Source organism: Phaethon lepturus, unplaced genomic scaffold, assembly GCF_000687285.1.
Source record: "Phaethon lepturus isolate BGI_N335 unplaced genomic scaffold, ASM68728v1 scaffold13811, whole genome shotgun sequence".
NCBI classification, from domain to species: Eukaryota; Metazoa; Chordata; class Aves; order Phaethontiformes; family Phaethontidae; genus Phaethon; species Phaethon lepturus.
In genome coordinates this window covers 30,997-48,034 of record NW_010518532.1, presented here as the reverse complement: position 1 = coordinate 48,034, position 17,038 = coordinate 30,997, and the positions used below count along the sequence as shown (strand labels likewise).

The 17,038-nt window shown below is 38.1% G+C and overlaps 1 protein-coding gene across 3 annotated transcripts in view; it reads right to left on the bottom strand.

The window, feature by feature from the left end:
* The window catches only part of KIF1B (kinesin family member 1B), an 86,597-nt gene that overhangs the window by 43,526 nt on the left and 26,033 nt on the right, over positions 1–17,038 (bottom strand). For all 3 annotated transcript variants that reach the window (XM_010296764.1, XM_010296765.1, XM_010296766.1), the window contains exons 9-19: positions 16,121–16,196; positions 15,744–15,822; positions 15,049–15,191; positions 11,177–11,310; positions 9,991–10,070; positions 8,622–8,697; positions 5,409–5,488; positions 3,882–3,988; positions 3,330–3,413; positions 1,462–1,642; positions 976–1,048 (exon numbers count right to left, since the gene is read on the bottom strand). In XM_010296764.1, the coding sequence (XP_010295066.1) occupies positions 976–1,048; positions 1,462–1,642; positions 3,330–3,413; positions 3,882–3,988; positions 5,409–5,488; positions 8,622–8,697; positions 9,991–10,070; positions 11,177–11,310; positions 15,049–15,191; positions 15,744–15,822; positions 16,121–16,196 (1,113 nt within the window). The remainder of the gene's footprint in view (positions 1–975; positions 1,049–1,461; positions 1,643–3,329; positions 3,414–3,881; positions 3,989–5,408; positions 5,489–8,621; positions 8,698–9,990; positions 10,071–11,176; positions 11,311–15,048; positions 15,192–15,743; positions 15,823–16,120; positions 16,197–17,038) is intronic.

Here is a 17,038-nt window from a genome sequence, read left to right as displayed (position 1 = left end):
AGAAGGGGAAGAGCTTTACGGTTTAAAACCCAGCGTTCACTTAACCCACAGTTTTCAGTGGTCTCAAGCTAATACTACAAACAAATGAATCATGATTTAAATTTTTATTAGAATTCAGGCACAACTACATTTACCTGCTGTCTAAAAGACAAGCCAATGTACTTAAAGCAGAATCAGGAGACTCAGGTTTCTTAAAGAAATCTAGATTTCACTCCCAGTCTTGGTCTTGTTTTAAAAATTCACAGGTTGCTTGAAGACTGCATGCATTTCTATTAGCAATGCACTTCAGAAGATATTTGTTGTGAGAGGACTGAAGTCTTCCTATATTGGACTTAATTTATCAGACTTCCTATTTAAGAAAGAGGTGGAAGGATAGAATTCCCATTGTTCTGAATGAGTTAACGTTCCCTTTGCAGACTGCTCCCTAGTCATAACCCCACCATCGGCATGTGTACCATTAAGACCCTTACAAGGAACTCCATGCAGGGGGAGGGAGAAGGGTTAAAACATGCACAATGCAGCAACATTTTCAGACATCATTCAAAAAAATAAACCTAGCATATATGAACCTAGTTCTACGAATCTCTCTGGCAGCACAAAATTAGTGTGTTCTGGTGGTCCAAGACAAAAATTAAGGCAAACATCCCAAGAAGTAGCTGTTTAGACTACTGAAAAGGAACTTCAAAAAACACAGAGCATAGAAATGCCCTTCTTTCAGTTAAGTTGCAAGAAATCCAACCTGTCCCAACAAGAACTGATTAAAGCCTCTTCATTGTCAATTACAAACTCTGAATTAACATGAAGGAGCTCACTCACACTGATAATAATTCACTGCAGACATAAAAGTATTTGTGAAAGCAAAGGGAGAACTGCATTGTGCAGACAACCCAAGCAGGTTTCCTAAACTTTCAGATAAGCAAGGACAGGAATTACTCTTTGCCAAAGGTATAGTTAATCTGAAGTAAGGACACGTACCAGCCTTTGCTGCTCCAACAAGAGATCAGCTTCTTCCTTCTCTTTCTTATATAAAATCTCCATTTCTTGTAATCTGAAAATGAACAAAAGAACAGAAGTGGCCAAAGAGGTCATTCTTTTCATTTTGGTGTTACTCTACACACATAGCCCACTGAATTACAGTGACAAGAGTAAAAGCCATCCCACTCAAACGGAACTGTTATTTGTCTATTGCATTACTTCGAAGTGAAACTTCCTACAAGTTGCAGTTCAGTGCTTCACCAAAAAGTCTACAGGGTTAGTGGTGGGTGCTTATCTGTGATTTTTAAGAGCTAAAGTACTGAAACACTCGAGCGAAATAACAAGGAAGCTTTCTGAACTTTCACAATACATAGCAGAGATGCTGTGTGGCAGAACCTAGGTTTAGGTTCTTGCACAGACGCCACCCAAATATGCTGCAGCTGGCTCTTCCTTGTTTCAGGTAGAAATTTTGAAATTTTTTGTTACCTTTTCTCCATCTCCTGCTTCATGTCAATGCCCTGCTTCTCCAGAAGCTCCCTTTGAGCAAATGTCCAGTCAACTGGCTCCGAGGGAGTCTCAGCTGATGGTGTTTTCTCTCTTTCTGCTCGTGCTTGCTCTGGATGGTTGAATCTGAAGACATGATTTTTACCCATGATGATACGATTTCCTACAAATAGGAACAGAAGTTAATTCTTTCAGATAAGGATTCCAAAACCCTTGAAAAGCATCACGGAATGATTCATCCCATTTATCCTGTTGGGTGACAGCATAAGAGGAGATTGCCCTATAAGGATTTCTGTATACATTCAAGTTAACTAGGTGACAAGAAGAAAAACGAAAATGCCTGATTTATACAGAACAAGCCACTGCTGATAAGCAGCAGTGCTCACAGAGGACGAAATCACCATCAGGGGTCCAATCTGACACCCCAGCAGAGTTTATCAAAAATTAAAGGACAAATGTGGAGACTGAACAACAGCTGCAGTAAATAGAACACATCACTAAATCCCATCCCTCTTCCCCCGTGACAGTGCCAAAACATGGGCAAAAGCCACTTCAGCAGAATTTTCAGCCTGGAAAAGCCTAACTTCAAACGCTGGAATGCAGTTTGCTTTAAAACGCGGTTTACGTGTATTGATTTTATTGTAGTCCTAATCAGTGGGATCTATGGAAGGATTTTACAGCTTCTTTTAGACCAATCTCAAAAGAGCTGAAGAAATCTCATATTGTTAAGTCTTTTGGCTAAATCCTAGAGATATCAGATGTCCACAAACCCTTAGACTTATGTGTGATGAAAGATGGTAAAATGCCTCTGCTCTTCCAGAGAGCATATTAATATAGTTAAAATTTTAAGAAAGCATTCTAGTAAATAGACCTCCAAAGTAAACAAAATTGTGCTTATCGATATATTACTAAAATACAGGCTCTTAAAGATGTCAGACACCATGTCTATATTCTTCTATTAACTCAAATTATCTAGATACAGAAGAAAAAAAAAAATCAAATTTTTTTTAAAAAAGTAATTACTAAATGATAAAGTTATGGTATTCAATATGAGCTATATGCAGGCACAGAACAGCAAAAACTGTTCTTTGTTCATTGTCCAGACTTATGCTGAAGTCACTACGCTTGGTTCCATGAAAACACTCACTTTATAACTTCACGCAAATAATTCAGAAGTGGGTTTTGGTTGGTTGGTTGGTTTTTGCTTTTTGGGTTTTTTGGGGGGGGGGGGGTGTTTTTTGGGGGGGGGTTTGGTTGGTTGGTTGGTTTTTTGGGGTTTTTTTTTACCAGTAGAAAAATGGGGGAGGAACACAGAAAGCATCATAGCTTAAAAGAGGTAAGTTAAAACCCGTAATTTATGGAAGTCACTCTCTCCTCTCTAATTCTTCCCCCACATGTCTTTCTAAAGCAATGTAGGCGACTAAGTGGGAAATCTAACGAGAGCAAAGAGATGCTGTTGTACTTCTGCAGAGGGTCTCGTCTTAGCTTTGCCAGGAAACTCGGAATTTTCCATCAGCAAGTGGCAGTCTGTCTGCTCTGTCTCACTGAGACTGCCAAGGGCAATAGGCTTGGGCAAGAACGTATTTGAGTATCAGGGCAAGCAGGATGCTGCATGGCAGTGAATATTTAAGTACACTTACAGCTAGTGCAGCCAAGAATGAAAGAAAACAAACTGCTGCCAAGAACGGTACCAACTTCTGTTTAAAAGCTACACTCCAAAAAGGTAACACTGCTGTCCTTTAACAGCACCCAGCACCCATATGTATCTCTACATATGATGCAAATGTCATGTATAGACAATTCTTAAATGGAGAGTCTCAAAAAAGAAAATCCGTTCTAACATTTCTTACCTGAGCGCAACTGCACAGGATGCACAACCCTCTTTCCATTAACATAGGTTTCTGATCGTTCACAAGGCTCCAGAGTAACAATAACTATGAAGAAAATAACATTGATGAATGAGACTTCGAAAGCATTGCACAGAAACAGAAGTGTGCAAACCCTACAGGCCTCATTTTCTGCCCATCTTCCCACTAACACCAAAACAAGATACAAGTGAATCCCTCCTTGATGCCATGTTGGTTAAAAAAAAAAAATACTACTGACATGTCCACATATTGCAGTTGGAAATTATTATTATTTTTTCTGTTTGACTTTTCATGTTTATAGTTAACCAAGATCAGAACTTAACTCTTATACTGACAGCAGCCTACAATTTGAAGCTATCATCACTTAAACAATTTTTATTTTCTTCCCCTAAGACTCAAGAGAAAAACAGCGAGTCAAAGCTGATGTTTTGCTTGAGGTAAGAGAAACTTTCAAATACCAGTATTTCCTGGCCAACTATCAAGTGAGGAGTGACAGATTCAGCAATACTTTCCTAGGAAAAGTAAGTTTTTTACCGTCACCATTGTTGTTCCTCTCACTTCGAAAGATACAGTGTTCTTCTTTGATATGAGCCCCACTCAATACAATGTCTTGCCTTCGCTCAGCGTCAGCTTGGCCAACCCTGGGTCCAACAGAAGGTATTTCAAGAGCAAATCAGACACTTTCTACAACTCTGTGTAGGACAATATAGCCCAGAAATATCCACGAAAAAAAGTCTAAACTATTAAGACTATCCTTCAAGCTTCAAGATTTGAACTAGCGCTTAACTTTGCACTGCAGAGAACTTACCAGATTTACCATGAATTGGAGGATAACAGCTTGACAAAAGAAACGACTAGTTTTCTCCCTCTTAGAACATGTAATTTAAACACAGAATTGAAATGTTAAGCACCTCTGGACTTAGCGCATTTCCTTCCCCTTTGTGTACCCCCTTCTCTCTTTAGCAAAGGGATGCAGAAGGGGAAAAAAAAAGTTACAGGAACTTCCAGTGGGGTGTTTCAGCTGGCATACAGTGATCATCCCTTCCAATAATCACCATCTCACTTCAACAAAGGACCAAAAATGGCTCAGGAGATTCTTGCTGAATAATCTGATGCCACAAGCAGTTTCATCCAGCTTCCAGACAGCAAGAGGTTGGCTGTATCCCTGGAGCATGAAGATTTGTGTCCACACCAAACTCAAAATATTTGAACAATTCTAGGTACAGACAACTTAATTTTAAACGCTAATTTTTATGATCTTCTTGCTTTACTTATTATTCTACACGTTTCTGATGTCAGCTAGCTAGCCTCAAAACTTATAATGATTTCTTAAGCCCTAACCTATTCTATTCATCATTCTATGCCAAATTCTCTACAAATTTCCTATTCTTTTCAGTAGGTCCAATGCATATTAGAGTAGTACTATAAAACTGCACCTGTTTGTGTACTCTTCTCCATTTGTCCCCAAGGAATATACACGCTAAGCAAGCAAACATGGCTTAGTGCTCCGAAGCTAACAAAAATCACCTCTTATTCCAGATGCCTTGACAACAACTTTTGGAATAAAATCCATTTTAAGTTGCAAATCTGGCAATTAAGTTTAATGGCATATATGTGAATGTCGAATACATTCATTGTACAGAGGCATGGATAACAGTTTATTTAGATAAAGTGAAGACACATCCATATTCCAGTTGCTTTTATCAAGTACTATGGTTTTCAATCCTCCATCCATCAAAATCTTTAAGGCATTTTCAGTACGTTTTATTACTTTTGCTTTCCTATATCTAACAAAGGGTATCACACGTTCTTTTACTGCCTAGGTGTAGTAATGAATTTCTTATAAAGCTCAGTGACTGCATACATTAATTTTAAAGCACAAAATCAACTTAAAAGAAAATTCATTTCTGTACTTTTTTTCCACCTACAGCAATCTCATGCTTCATTTGTACCTGCAAGTTGAATAGCACAATTATCATTTAAACTCATGGTGTCTCCACAGCATGGGGATTTAAGCAAGCAGAGAAGCAGACTTCAGAGCATATTAGCACCAATCCTCACCTAGTAATCCCATCTTTGATGTAGTAAAGCAGACATTCAGACATGAGTGGATCTTCATTAAGGTTTACAAGATGAGGAGTCTGAAAGAACAAAAAGAAAAGTTAATTAAGAACTGAGGAACTACTTTCAGGCTTCTTCCCAAAGCTGTGGAGGAGGCATATTAATCCAGCAATTTTTTTAATGTATATCAAGGTTATTCCATAATGCATTTTTTCCAAACACAACCTCTTGCAGTACTGACGAGCATCACAAAGTAAAAACAGAAATACAGCTCAGATTGCTTAGTTATCTGAAATAGCAATCAATAAAGGGAATAAAGACGTCAGCTGGGGGGGGAAAAAGGTTCCTTGTAAAGTCTCTGCAAACTTTGATAAGGGAAGTCCAACAGCAGGAAAGGTTGCTTGAGTAAAATTTTGAAACTGATGTGGAATCTGCTTTGGCTGTTCTTGGACAATACAGGTCAGGTGCTCATTTGGCAAAGTCTGCTAACATCAAAATAAAATCTAGAACAACCAACATTCTCTGACACAAACAGCTAAAAAGCTCTTCATCTAAAGTTCTTTTAAATTTAAATCCACTATGGTTACTAAACCAACCTTCTTTGGTGAAAAAACCCCACTGGAATCAGCAAACAAGTCACAAGGCCTTGGTGTGAAAATCTAGCCAGTGAGATAGCAGTAAGCACAAGCACAAAAGAAAAAGGCAAAAATGGTTAAACAGAATTAAAGAAGAAAGATGATAAAAGAGAAATGAAACTGTTAATAAGCCACTTGTCCCTTTGTTACCCTCAAATAGAATAAATATACCAAGAGGAAATAAATTTGGCTAAGATTCCTTGGGAACATCGCTTCCATCAACTTATTCTAGCTGCAAAAAAGTTTACTTAAGAGAGATGTTAACAGCACTTAGTTTACAGAAACCCAAACATTACTGTATGTTCACAATGAAATATCTCTTTGAATGAAGAAGCTTGATTGTCAATTGCTCAATGGAAGACTTAACTATAAAGACAGAAAGGGAGCGGAAAAAACAGGACACCTTTTCCACCCATAAAAATACAGGGGCCACCTAAAACCACAGCTGAAGATGTCCCATGCCATCACTGCTAGTCACTGCATTCAAATCAATATTTGGAGCTTGATAAAGGTCTTAAATCAAGATAAGACTAGAGAGAAATCAAATCCCAGACATAGTCAACTGCTGTAATACCATTATGGACTTGTACCGCTTGGACACTTTGAAAATAATGCTGTACTCTATAGATACATGTTTTAGCATCTGAGTTCATTTACTACACTAAATCGAAGTCTGAATGGGTCTTCCACAGGCAACACAGAGCTTTGTAAGAAATAAAGCTCAACAATTTTTAAGATGATGCTAGAAAAACCAACTATTCACTCAGAATGACATCTATTATTCACCCACAGACAGTTATGTCTTCAACTTTCTCCCGTACAGCATTCCTGAAGCATGAGCTGAAGGATTTTCCCTGCTCCCATCTTTGACGACAGCACAAGCAATTAAATTCTCACCTTACATTCCACAAGGTTTCCTGACAAAGGCAAAACTGGTAGATACAGCAATGATAGCACAATGTGATACCTTTTAATTCGTGAAGTGGGCAAAATTTACCTTACCGAATTCCATTTACAGCTCAGCCGGTAAAAACACAGTGCTGTCCCAGTAGCGTATGATTAGATATATGCTGGTACCTCAAGAAGCATAAAGTCTTTATATAAAAAAATTTAAATTTGGTATCTACGTCTCCTAAATTTTCACAACAGCAGCCACAATTGCTAGGAGAACTAATGAAACTGAAGTGCAAACGTAGGAAGGAACAGAAGCAGACAGGACTAGGTCAGGAGTTTTACTTCTCCTAATAAATCCTACATGGGTAAAAAGAAGTACTATCTATTACCAAAGCCACTACTTAATCCAGATGGCATTTATACACAAACCTGATCGGCTGAAAATGCACCAAAAGAGTCATCAAAAAGAGCTGAGGGCCTCTGAGGGAAAATCTAAAAGGAGATGAGGTTCCGTAACATAAGAGAAAGAAATGCAAAGAACACTCAATGAATTAGTCTTTACAAACCTTAAGCACTTCTGGAGTAGATACCAAAAGCGAACCAGAGTTCCACCTACTCCAAACATAACACTCTAACACTACTTTAAGCAAACGATTAAACATTTTAACAAATTCTGCTGTCCTATATTTCTGTACAATGCCTCTAGATAGGTCCCTCTTTCATCTTAGATCAAGTTTGTTACACGTTTGCACATGCAAGTTTCAGGCTAACATATTACCCTGTGCTCCTTGTTCAATGTTTTTTGAGATACAAACAAGTACATTTTTTCCTTGTACTTCTTTCAATAATTCTGCTTTAACTGCATAGCTAGCTTCTTTACTAACTTGATAATTTTATATTTATAGCACTGATTTATGTCCTTTTCCTGCACAGTTCTGCTGCTTTCAAATTTCAGATTATGAAACTATTGACATGTACTGCAAGAAATATTCCACTGCGTCCCCTATGCTCAGTTGTTCATCGGATTACAATCCCTTTTTCCAAAGGGAAAAAAGGATTAACAAACAAATTCAAGGAAGAATAGCTAAACAAGACTTCAAACTTTTCTGGGCATCTCAAAGAAGAATAGGTAAAGTACCTGTAGAGTACACACACAGCTGCTGCAGAAAATAGCAACAAGCTAAGAGGCAGCATTTCTGAGTTGCTACCAAATCAACACTTCTTTATAGCACAGGTTTGTCTATAGGAAGGTACAAAAACGTTCAACCATTTTTTGATATCAGAAGTGTCCCCACAAACTTCTCACACTGCTCCTACTTCATCACTGCATTAGGCTAGCACATGTTTCCCTACTCTAACAACCAACGGAAGCTACCACAGGCAATTCTTTCTGCAGCTCCCTAAAAGCATTAAGTACTACGTTGCATCATTTGCATCCAACTTCATTATTATGCACAAAAATAATCCTTAGACATAGAGTGTTTTAATAGATTTTAACACTAAAACTATTTCCAAAAAGATACTGTAAAAGGAATTTACTACTAAAGGGCAAAATCTCATTTATGTTCTTCTGTATCTTACATGAACACAGACCCTTGTGTGAAGGTAGCTCCCTCATCACCTTCTCCTTACAGGCTGATCAGCCTTTTGGAGACACGATGCAATAGTTACCAATTTTCCCTACCTTTTTAGGTGAGAAGACTCCCAGTGTTCCTCCATCTTCCCGAATAGCAACTCCCATTTCTGCCAACAATGCCTCCCTGAGAGAGAAAAGCAAGATATTTACGATATTTTAGGCTTCTTAGACATAATAAGGTCTAATGAAAGCCACGTAATGCAATACATTAGAGTTTCAACCAGCCTATCCGCTGACCATACAGCCAGGACTGTCACCACCTCATAACACAACAGGGCAAAGTCCTAGAGTTTATAGGCCCACAGAATGGCAACAGCAAAGATTTTACAAAGATTTAACAGCATTTTACTGCAATAATGTATCACAAGATAAGTACATTTTAGGACATTACATTCATTGCTTCTTTAAAGAAGGTTAAAGTTTGTTCTAAATTTACATATTTAATTTAGGTAAAAGGAGCTACTACTATTCATTAATTTACAAAGACTTAACTGCCTCTTTCTGATCTAATATACAAAGTACTCTCTCCTTCTTAAGGAGAATAAGAAGATGGCAAACACTGTGATGTTTTCCCCAAAATGTTCTCAGTCTCCCAATTTCTTCCTATGGAATTGCCAGAATTAATGGTAGTATTTCTTTTAAACAGCTATCCAAAGTGTTTTTGTTGTTGTTTTTTGAGGTTTCGTCTTTTTTTTTTTTTTTTTTTTTTTTAAATTCAACTCCTTGCATCATCAACATCACGCAGTAAAGACTTCCACAGCTTGCTTATGCATTGGGACAACTTCCTGTTTCAAATCACCTGTTAGTCTTTAAGTCCCTTAGCTCTGTCAGTGAATAATCAATCTCTATCCAGTTTCTTCATGTACCTCCCATGATTTTATGGACTGCTCAGTCACACTGTTGCCAGGCAAAGATGTTTCCCTTACTAGATTATTAAAAGCTTACAAAATATGTGAGTAACATTCTGTTTGGTTGCACTCACTTTCTGACAATTATTAAGCATCTGTTTTGTTGGTTTAAGACACAATTCAAACCAAAACTAGAAAGCTGGAGCTGTTTCATAATTTTAGTTTTTTCTGCTTAACTTTAGGGCTAGAATTTTTGGAATGTAAGAAAATGGTGGAAGGGGGAAGAAAGAGACCAGGGCCCCATGCTCCTTCACAGCAGAAGCCAATGTAGCAGCTTAGGATGTTACCTGAATTACAGCAATAAACACTGTAACACAGGAAAATACAGGAAAGAATACAGCTTTCTTTCAGCATTGCCCCTACTGTAACATGTAACACAAAGGTCTGCAGAACTATCACTAAGCACTATTTTGCTTATTCCATTGCTTTTGAACAGATTAATATTCTCCATTTGCCACACTTCTCTTTTCTAGAGACCATCCACATCTACAGCACTTCTGATTCCTGACCTTTCCATCCTAATGGCCTCAGTTTTCCTCAGCTTCTCTTCCCATGTTTCATTCAGCTCTGCAATGATCTTCTCAGATTCCTGTGTGAAAAATCCCAGAAGCTCTTTTACAATTCTTCCCAAAGTTCTTTACAGAATACACAAAGCAATTAAGGTTTATGCTCACATCTAGACCTCGAATTAATTTTGGATATAAAAAGTACTGTCAGCACTCCGGAACTCCAAGTCATCTTCCTTAATTTTTAAAACAGTAAATAGCCTTGAAAGCAACCTGAGAAGAGACGATTTCATATCTAACCACAGTCAGACTTTAATTTGAACCACCTAGGGTTTTTTCCTTTTTTTTTTTTTTTTTTTTTTAATCTGATTTACAGTCATCATTCAGTAACTGGATGCCAAGGAACTGCAGAGACTGCACTGTTATTTCCATGGCAACAGCGGGTTTCCAATAGGAAAGGGATATGCAGTGTGTGCTCCAACCCATTCCAATCCCTGTGGCAGTGTCTCATGGACAAGACATGAGAATGAAGCATAGATTCAACACAGCCAGCTCTCCCCACTCATCCACCCATGGAGACGGGGGGGGGAGGGGTCTTTCATAAAAATTAAGAAATACTTCACTGTAGTGGACTTTTGATGCAGTTCAATTCTATGCAGAATTCGGACAAGGCTGCTATTGTGTGGATAAAGCATGCTATTCTGTGTGCTTCACATTTTAATCTGTGGGGGCTGGGCGAATACAACAGTGGCAGGATTATTCTTCCTCGTTTTTCAATTTTGGGGTAATTTGGTTTTCTGAAAGCCAAGTGCATTTCCTACTCAGACTTTGTCCACACTAGTGCTGACCAAGCCTCCTGAAGTCTGTACTTATGATCAAATTTTCCATCATTACCACTGCATCAGAGGATCTGTAAACAAGCATCAAGATTTTAATTTATAATTTAGTTGTGGCTCCAGGCTAAAATTAAACCTAAATAATCCTAACAGGAAAGACTGTTGCATGAACTCAGTTTCTAGCCCACCACAGTTAAGTGCCCTTTTTAAGGTGTAAGTGGGTTTCAGACAAATTCCTACAAAAACAGTTGCATACTGGATGTATTCATGAAGGAAAGTTTGCCTGGGTTCACTGCTATTTAGCCTTGGAAAAGACCAAAGTAACAGCCTCCTTAATCTACAGCAATACCTACCTTCAAACGTTCAATAGCCTCTTCTCCTCCAGGTGTTGACATGATTCTTTCTTGTATACTGGATACAGATGTTAAGCCCACCTGACTACTGAGAGAGCAGGAGGATGGAGATGCAGTGAGGGACCCCATGGAGGCTGTGGAAAAATTGCCAGGACGTTGATTCTCGGAGGCTAGCAAGTATCTATGTTTATTGTTCTGAAAATCTTTCAAATCTGGGAGAGAGACACACAGACAAAGGGAAGGCAGAAAGATGGGAAAAAGGAAAATAGGAAGAGGGAAGGAAGAGGAAAAAGGAAAGGAAGGAAATACCAGTGTAAGAGGAAAGCATTTAAGCAGCAACAAGACAAGTTTTGTAATTTTTAGATGGCAGTTCTGAAACAAATCTTTTAATATTAGTATCCATAACATAACGATAACTCAGTTCAGACTCTGAGGATTATTTATTAGTAAGGACTGTATCATAAACCATTTTGATCAAAAAAAGCTTGAAAAAATAAATTACACACTTGCCAAAAAATAAACCATCCTATTCCTAACTGAACACTGAATTGAGCACCATGGAGCTCAGGCCAGGAGCAGATTCAGTTCCTCATGACATCAGTAACATTTTCGGCTGAAGCCTGAATAGACACCAACCCCTTCAACTCAGCAAAACATTCTCTTCCAGACTCCTTTAATTGAAACTGATGATTAAGTCAATCTTTATCACAGCAGTGGTTCTGCTGCTGGACCACCCAGACCACAAGCACAAAGATCCTACCCCTCCTTACATTCTCACAGGCGAGTATGTAAATCACCTGTCAGTCCCCGACAGGGAGAAGAGATGGCAAGTTCACAATAATGTCATTATGTTACTTCTTGACCCTCTTTATCTGCAAAGTGGCAATCTAAGATACCTGATCTGTGAAATACCTGATAAGGTGCTCATACTTCACAAGGCGCTTTAAAGCTTTTTGGTCTTAGTTTAGATGAGGAAGACCTTAAAAAAACCCCAAAATTTAATAAGGAGGCTTTTGTTGCTTGAAAACCTGGAGGCCTGAAAGATGCCTCCTTGAAAGTCAGAAAACAAGGAAAAAGTGCATGAATTTTTTCAGAACATATATCCAAAGGCAATTTATTTTTATCTAACTTGGCTTCTCAGATATGTCTATAAACCATATCCTCAGAATAATCACACACCAAAAAAAAAAATCAGACAAGTAAATAGGTCCATTTTAATAATTCTGATAGTTTTAAATTCTATTTCAAAACCAAATCATTTAATCATTATCTTTAGGAAAGAAACAGGTCAAACCAGACCTTGCAAGTTATAAACAAGGGCTTCACACTTACAGAAATGAGATGCTCACACAGACATTGCACAAATTTCCACGTCCTCCTACATCTCCTCTACTTCTACCCTGAACAATTCTGCTATTGTCAGCCTTATGCCCTAGTTCACTCCACATTCAACCTGCTGTTTCAGCCTCATGAAACTCATGATTGCATCAACTCAGTTTGAAAACCACCATCTGCAAATACAGGAAGCAGGGGTGGGAAATTAACAGAAGAAAAGCAGGTTAAGGAAAGGGAATGCCATTGGGATGCAGAAAGCAGGCATGACAGAGCAGGGAGGATGAAGTCTCGAAAGGCCCATAGACACATGCACTCCTGAAGATAAAGGAAGTGGCACTTGCAATAGCTTTCACACTTGCTGTGACCACAGAGAACCAAAACCCTCAACATCATGCACGCTTCACACGGATGAAAGGCTGCAGCTTTCACACGGATGACATATGCACACGCTGGAAGGAGCATCAGAACGTAAGACAAGGCCAGGATGAGTCTTTACACCACCAGTAGCTTTAATTTTAGGAAATTTCAGACAGATCTCTTGCAGTTGATATTGTTTGAGTGAGGATGAAGAAGAATGACTGAAGGAGTTAAAAAAGTCTACCAACCCTAAATGTACATAGAATACATTTCTCTTGCAGTGGACTATGTATAGTTCCCTTTCCTAGAAGCAAACAGTAGAACAGAAGTAAAATGTTATTTGCTGACTGTTTCTAATCCTATTAAGTTAATGATCTGCAATCAAGTATTGGAGCTCAAATAAGAGACTTTCACCAGTATAAGATGTTCAACTTTTTTTTTTTTTTTTTCAAAGAGACTACAAAAATCAATAAATCTCAGTCTCCAGGAGGAATTGGTAACATTTCATCTTCAGTCAATCAATTGACACATTCAAAACAAATATTTCTATGTGGAAAAGAGATGTTACAAGGCCAGGAAGCTAGGTGAGCAGAATCTGTTTCAACTGAGCAACTTGAGAAAGATTTGCAAAAAATATTTTCTAGTTCAAGTCTAAACTGTTGGCTATCATGAAAACAGACTAAAGAATTACCACTCTCCCTTCTACATTCTGCCAGAAAGAAAGCAATGATCATATGTTGCATTTTAAACTTTGCACTTTTTTTTGACTGTTGACTTAATCTAAGAAATGCTGGTTAAGCTCGTTTCCATGAAACTACATTGCATTCCACAGTGAGTGTTCTGTCTGGGATTTCCCTGTGAGAGATGCTGGCATGCAAAGCTCAGTTAAAAGCTGACCCAGAGAAAGCACGTTAAAAAGAGAACCACACAATACACACATTTGCCTCCACTTCCAGAGTATTCATCTCCCATTGGATCAACTGAAAGGAAGCAGGAGGGAAAATACAAGAAGGATCAAAATTGAAGGTTCATCAGTGACACAGGAAGGGAAGAGAATACTACTTGATGTTTAAAGAAACAAAACACAGTTTTCAGTAACACATAGTTCTTTCAGTTTTGATTTAGAACCGAAACACACAGACTGTACCAAGAATGAAAACACCTGCATTTCATTGTCTTCTGGCCCCATTCTCTTGAAAACAAAAAGGTAAATATATGCCACACATCTTTAAGCAGCCTGTGACTAAGTCAGGATTTCTGCTTCACAGGCAAGTAAGCTCTGACAAATCAGACACTGGTGCAATTTTCTTTTTTTGTTTGTTTGGGTTTTTTCCTTCTTTTTGGGGGGCTTTTTTTTTTTAAGTGAAAGAATCTTTTAATCCACAGGAATATATTCTGTGTTTTTATGGGCACCTCCTTCACTAGGAATTAAATCACTGTTCATATTATAGAAGAATGTAGCAGCTAAAACTTTAGTTTATTTGCCTTGTTTGGCATGATGACAAGGAAATAATTCAGGCACAAGTGTGTTCTGGTGCTTTAAGAGGTTGCTGGCAAAGCAAATCAGCACAATACTGCTCTGCCAACCTAACTCAAAATCTCGCCCCAAAAGAATTCATTATTTATTCACAAGCAGCTGTTCCACAGCTAGTTATTTTGAGATGAAAAATGGTTTGTCACTCAGGACATGGTCTAACAGCAATTAGCCATCGTTTTCTTTTCTGAGCAAGGATGGCATTGAAGCCAGGTATCAACTAATAACCTTAACCCTTTAGGGAGGAAGAACAGATGCTTTCTTTCTCAGTACGAAGTGAAGTTTCTAGATCTCAACTGTACTCCTTTTATTGGCAGCCAGACAAAAAGCCCCCCGTTAACTCACCAGGGCAATTCCTGAATGTGTAAGTTCTATTACACAAAGTCATTTCTACAGTAACAGGAAACTCAATCTCCGTGTTTTTCCTTGAGAGTTTGAAGGTGACCTGTCAACTCTACAGACAATCCTAGGATGGGTTGTTTAAAGATAGAAGACACAACCATTTCTAAAACCATGTTCAAAAATTACTATCAGCACCTACATTTAACTTCCATGTTTTAAACCCCTTTCTCTCACAGGCCAAGCTCTCCCTCTTCTGTTAAGAGAGGCCAACCTCGAGATGGTAATGTCTGTTTAATCCACTTACTGTCAATAATATCTCCCAGCCCCTGAGCACGCAGGAGATCCTTAAGCCTTGTCACCTCCTCCTTCAGCTCACGCACCAGCTTGGCATTGGGATCTTCATTGATAACAGCATTGCATTTAATCTGTTTTGCACGATCAGCATATCTGGAACCAGACCAAAACAAATGAAACCTTACAATGAACATTTAAGTGCTTATACGCAACACAGGAATGCAGCAATATAGGAGACATTTAGCTTGCAGCTGTGTGTCAGAAAAGAATCCTGGATTACATTGAATCATGTATTTGAATTCATATTTAATAAAGGGTATTGCTGCAAAAAAGACAAGTCCTATTCAAGATGGATTAACAATTATGTACAACAGACAACATGGTTTGTTTTTTTTTTCTTTACTCAGTGCTTTGAAGCCTCAGCTTGAATAATATGCTCAATTTTAGGGACCACACTGGAAAAAAACATATGAACACAAGATGATGAGTTTGACTTTTCAAGTTAAGAGTAGGCAATAAATCCCTAGCTCCCTGTTCACATACAATAGACTGCTTTTCCTCTTTCAGGGTAATTGAGTTCTTGCCAGTATAGTCATCTTCCCCACAGATTTTCCTCAAAGGACAATAACCCAAAGGTTTGAAGGATAGAATGTGGCCATTAGAGCTAACAGCTACCCATACCCATCTTACATAAAAGGAAAGTACCTTAAAGTGCTCAAAGTTTCATCGTAGTTTATGTCTGCTGGACTCAAAGCAGCAACCATCGCAGTTCTGGAGTTACCGCCTATAATGAACAGGCAAGATTTTAGATAAAACTACAGTGCACAATCTAGGCACTAATTACCTACTAAATAACAGTATTTTCAATAAGTTATAGACTTCAACCGTATTCTGAATTACTGAGGAATATATAAAAATCATAGAAGAGTTGTAACTTTAACAAAAGGTGGAATTAATGTGAGTCAGATTTGACAAGTGAAGACATTTAACCTCATACTTGACACAAATTTAAGTGAGTTAAAAGCAGTCAGAAAATTTAGTGAGAATTTCTTTCTACACTGGCACAGGCAAGTCAGACATACCTAGATTTTCTCGAAGAAGCCATGTTAGTACAGAGTCCCTGTATGGTATAAAGTCTGTCTTCTTCTTCTTTTTACTCTACAAAAAAATAACATACTACTTAAAAATAGACACCAAATGGAAAATTAACATTTAAGACAAAAATCATAGTATAGGTATTAAAAGAGCCATGACAGCATACACATATGCAGTCTAAACAAAGGGATAGCCCATCCTCAGTTGTACAAATGATTACTGAGTTTGATATTAAATAACATGCAGTATATTCAGACATCTAAACAGAGGATGATAAGCAGCCCAGAGAATTCCCTTGCCACACTACCTTCAGAAAATGTTTTTCTGTGTATGAAGAATATCATCCTGACAATTAAGTCCTGTGTTATAAAATCATTCCAAGAGAATTTAAGCAGTAAACCTTACTCCTTCAGGGGAAGAGTCCCTTTTCCTCTGCTAAAAAAGTTACAGGTTTTTAGAGCAGTCTAAAGTTTATTACAGAAGATTGCACAGCTACAGAGATACAGATGCACATGTGAAAGGACAACTACCCAACAGCAGGTAAATATCTTGCTTCAAGAGATGCCAAAAGTTTAATTCCACACATTTAACACAGGATATGGCTTTGCAATAAAAGGCCTCACTATAATTTGGGTGAAACTCCTAACACTCAAAAGGTGCTTAAAATGTGTTAGTCTTGCAATAGTTTTATTGTCCCTTGACAAAGGTGAGTAACCTTACAATGGAAAAGTAAAATTACTAAGGGCAGGTAAGCATCAGATGCTGAAGCTGAAAACTAGAATTGACTATCGCCTACAATCCATTATATGGGGCAAAGAAAAAAGCATGGAGAATAGAAGCATGAAAGCAGTTATCCAAAGTAAAAGTAAATATTCCCTAGGTAAGTCACCAATCAGGAGCAGGAA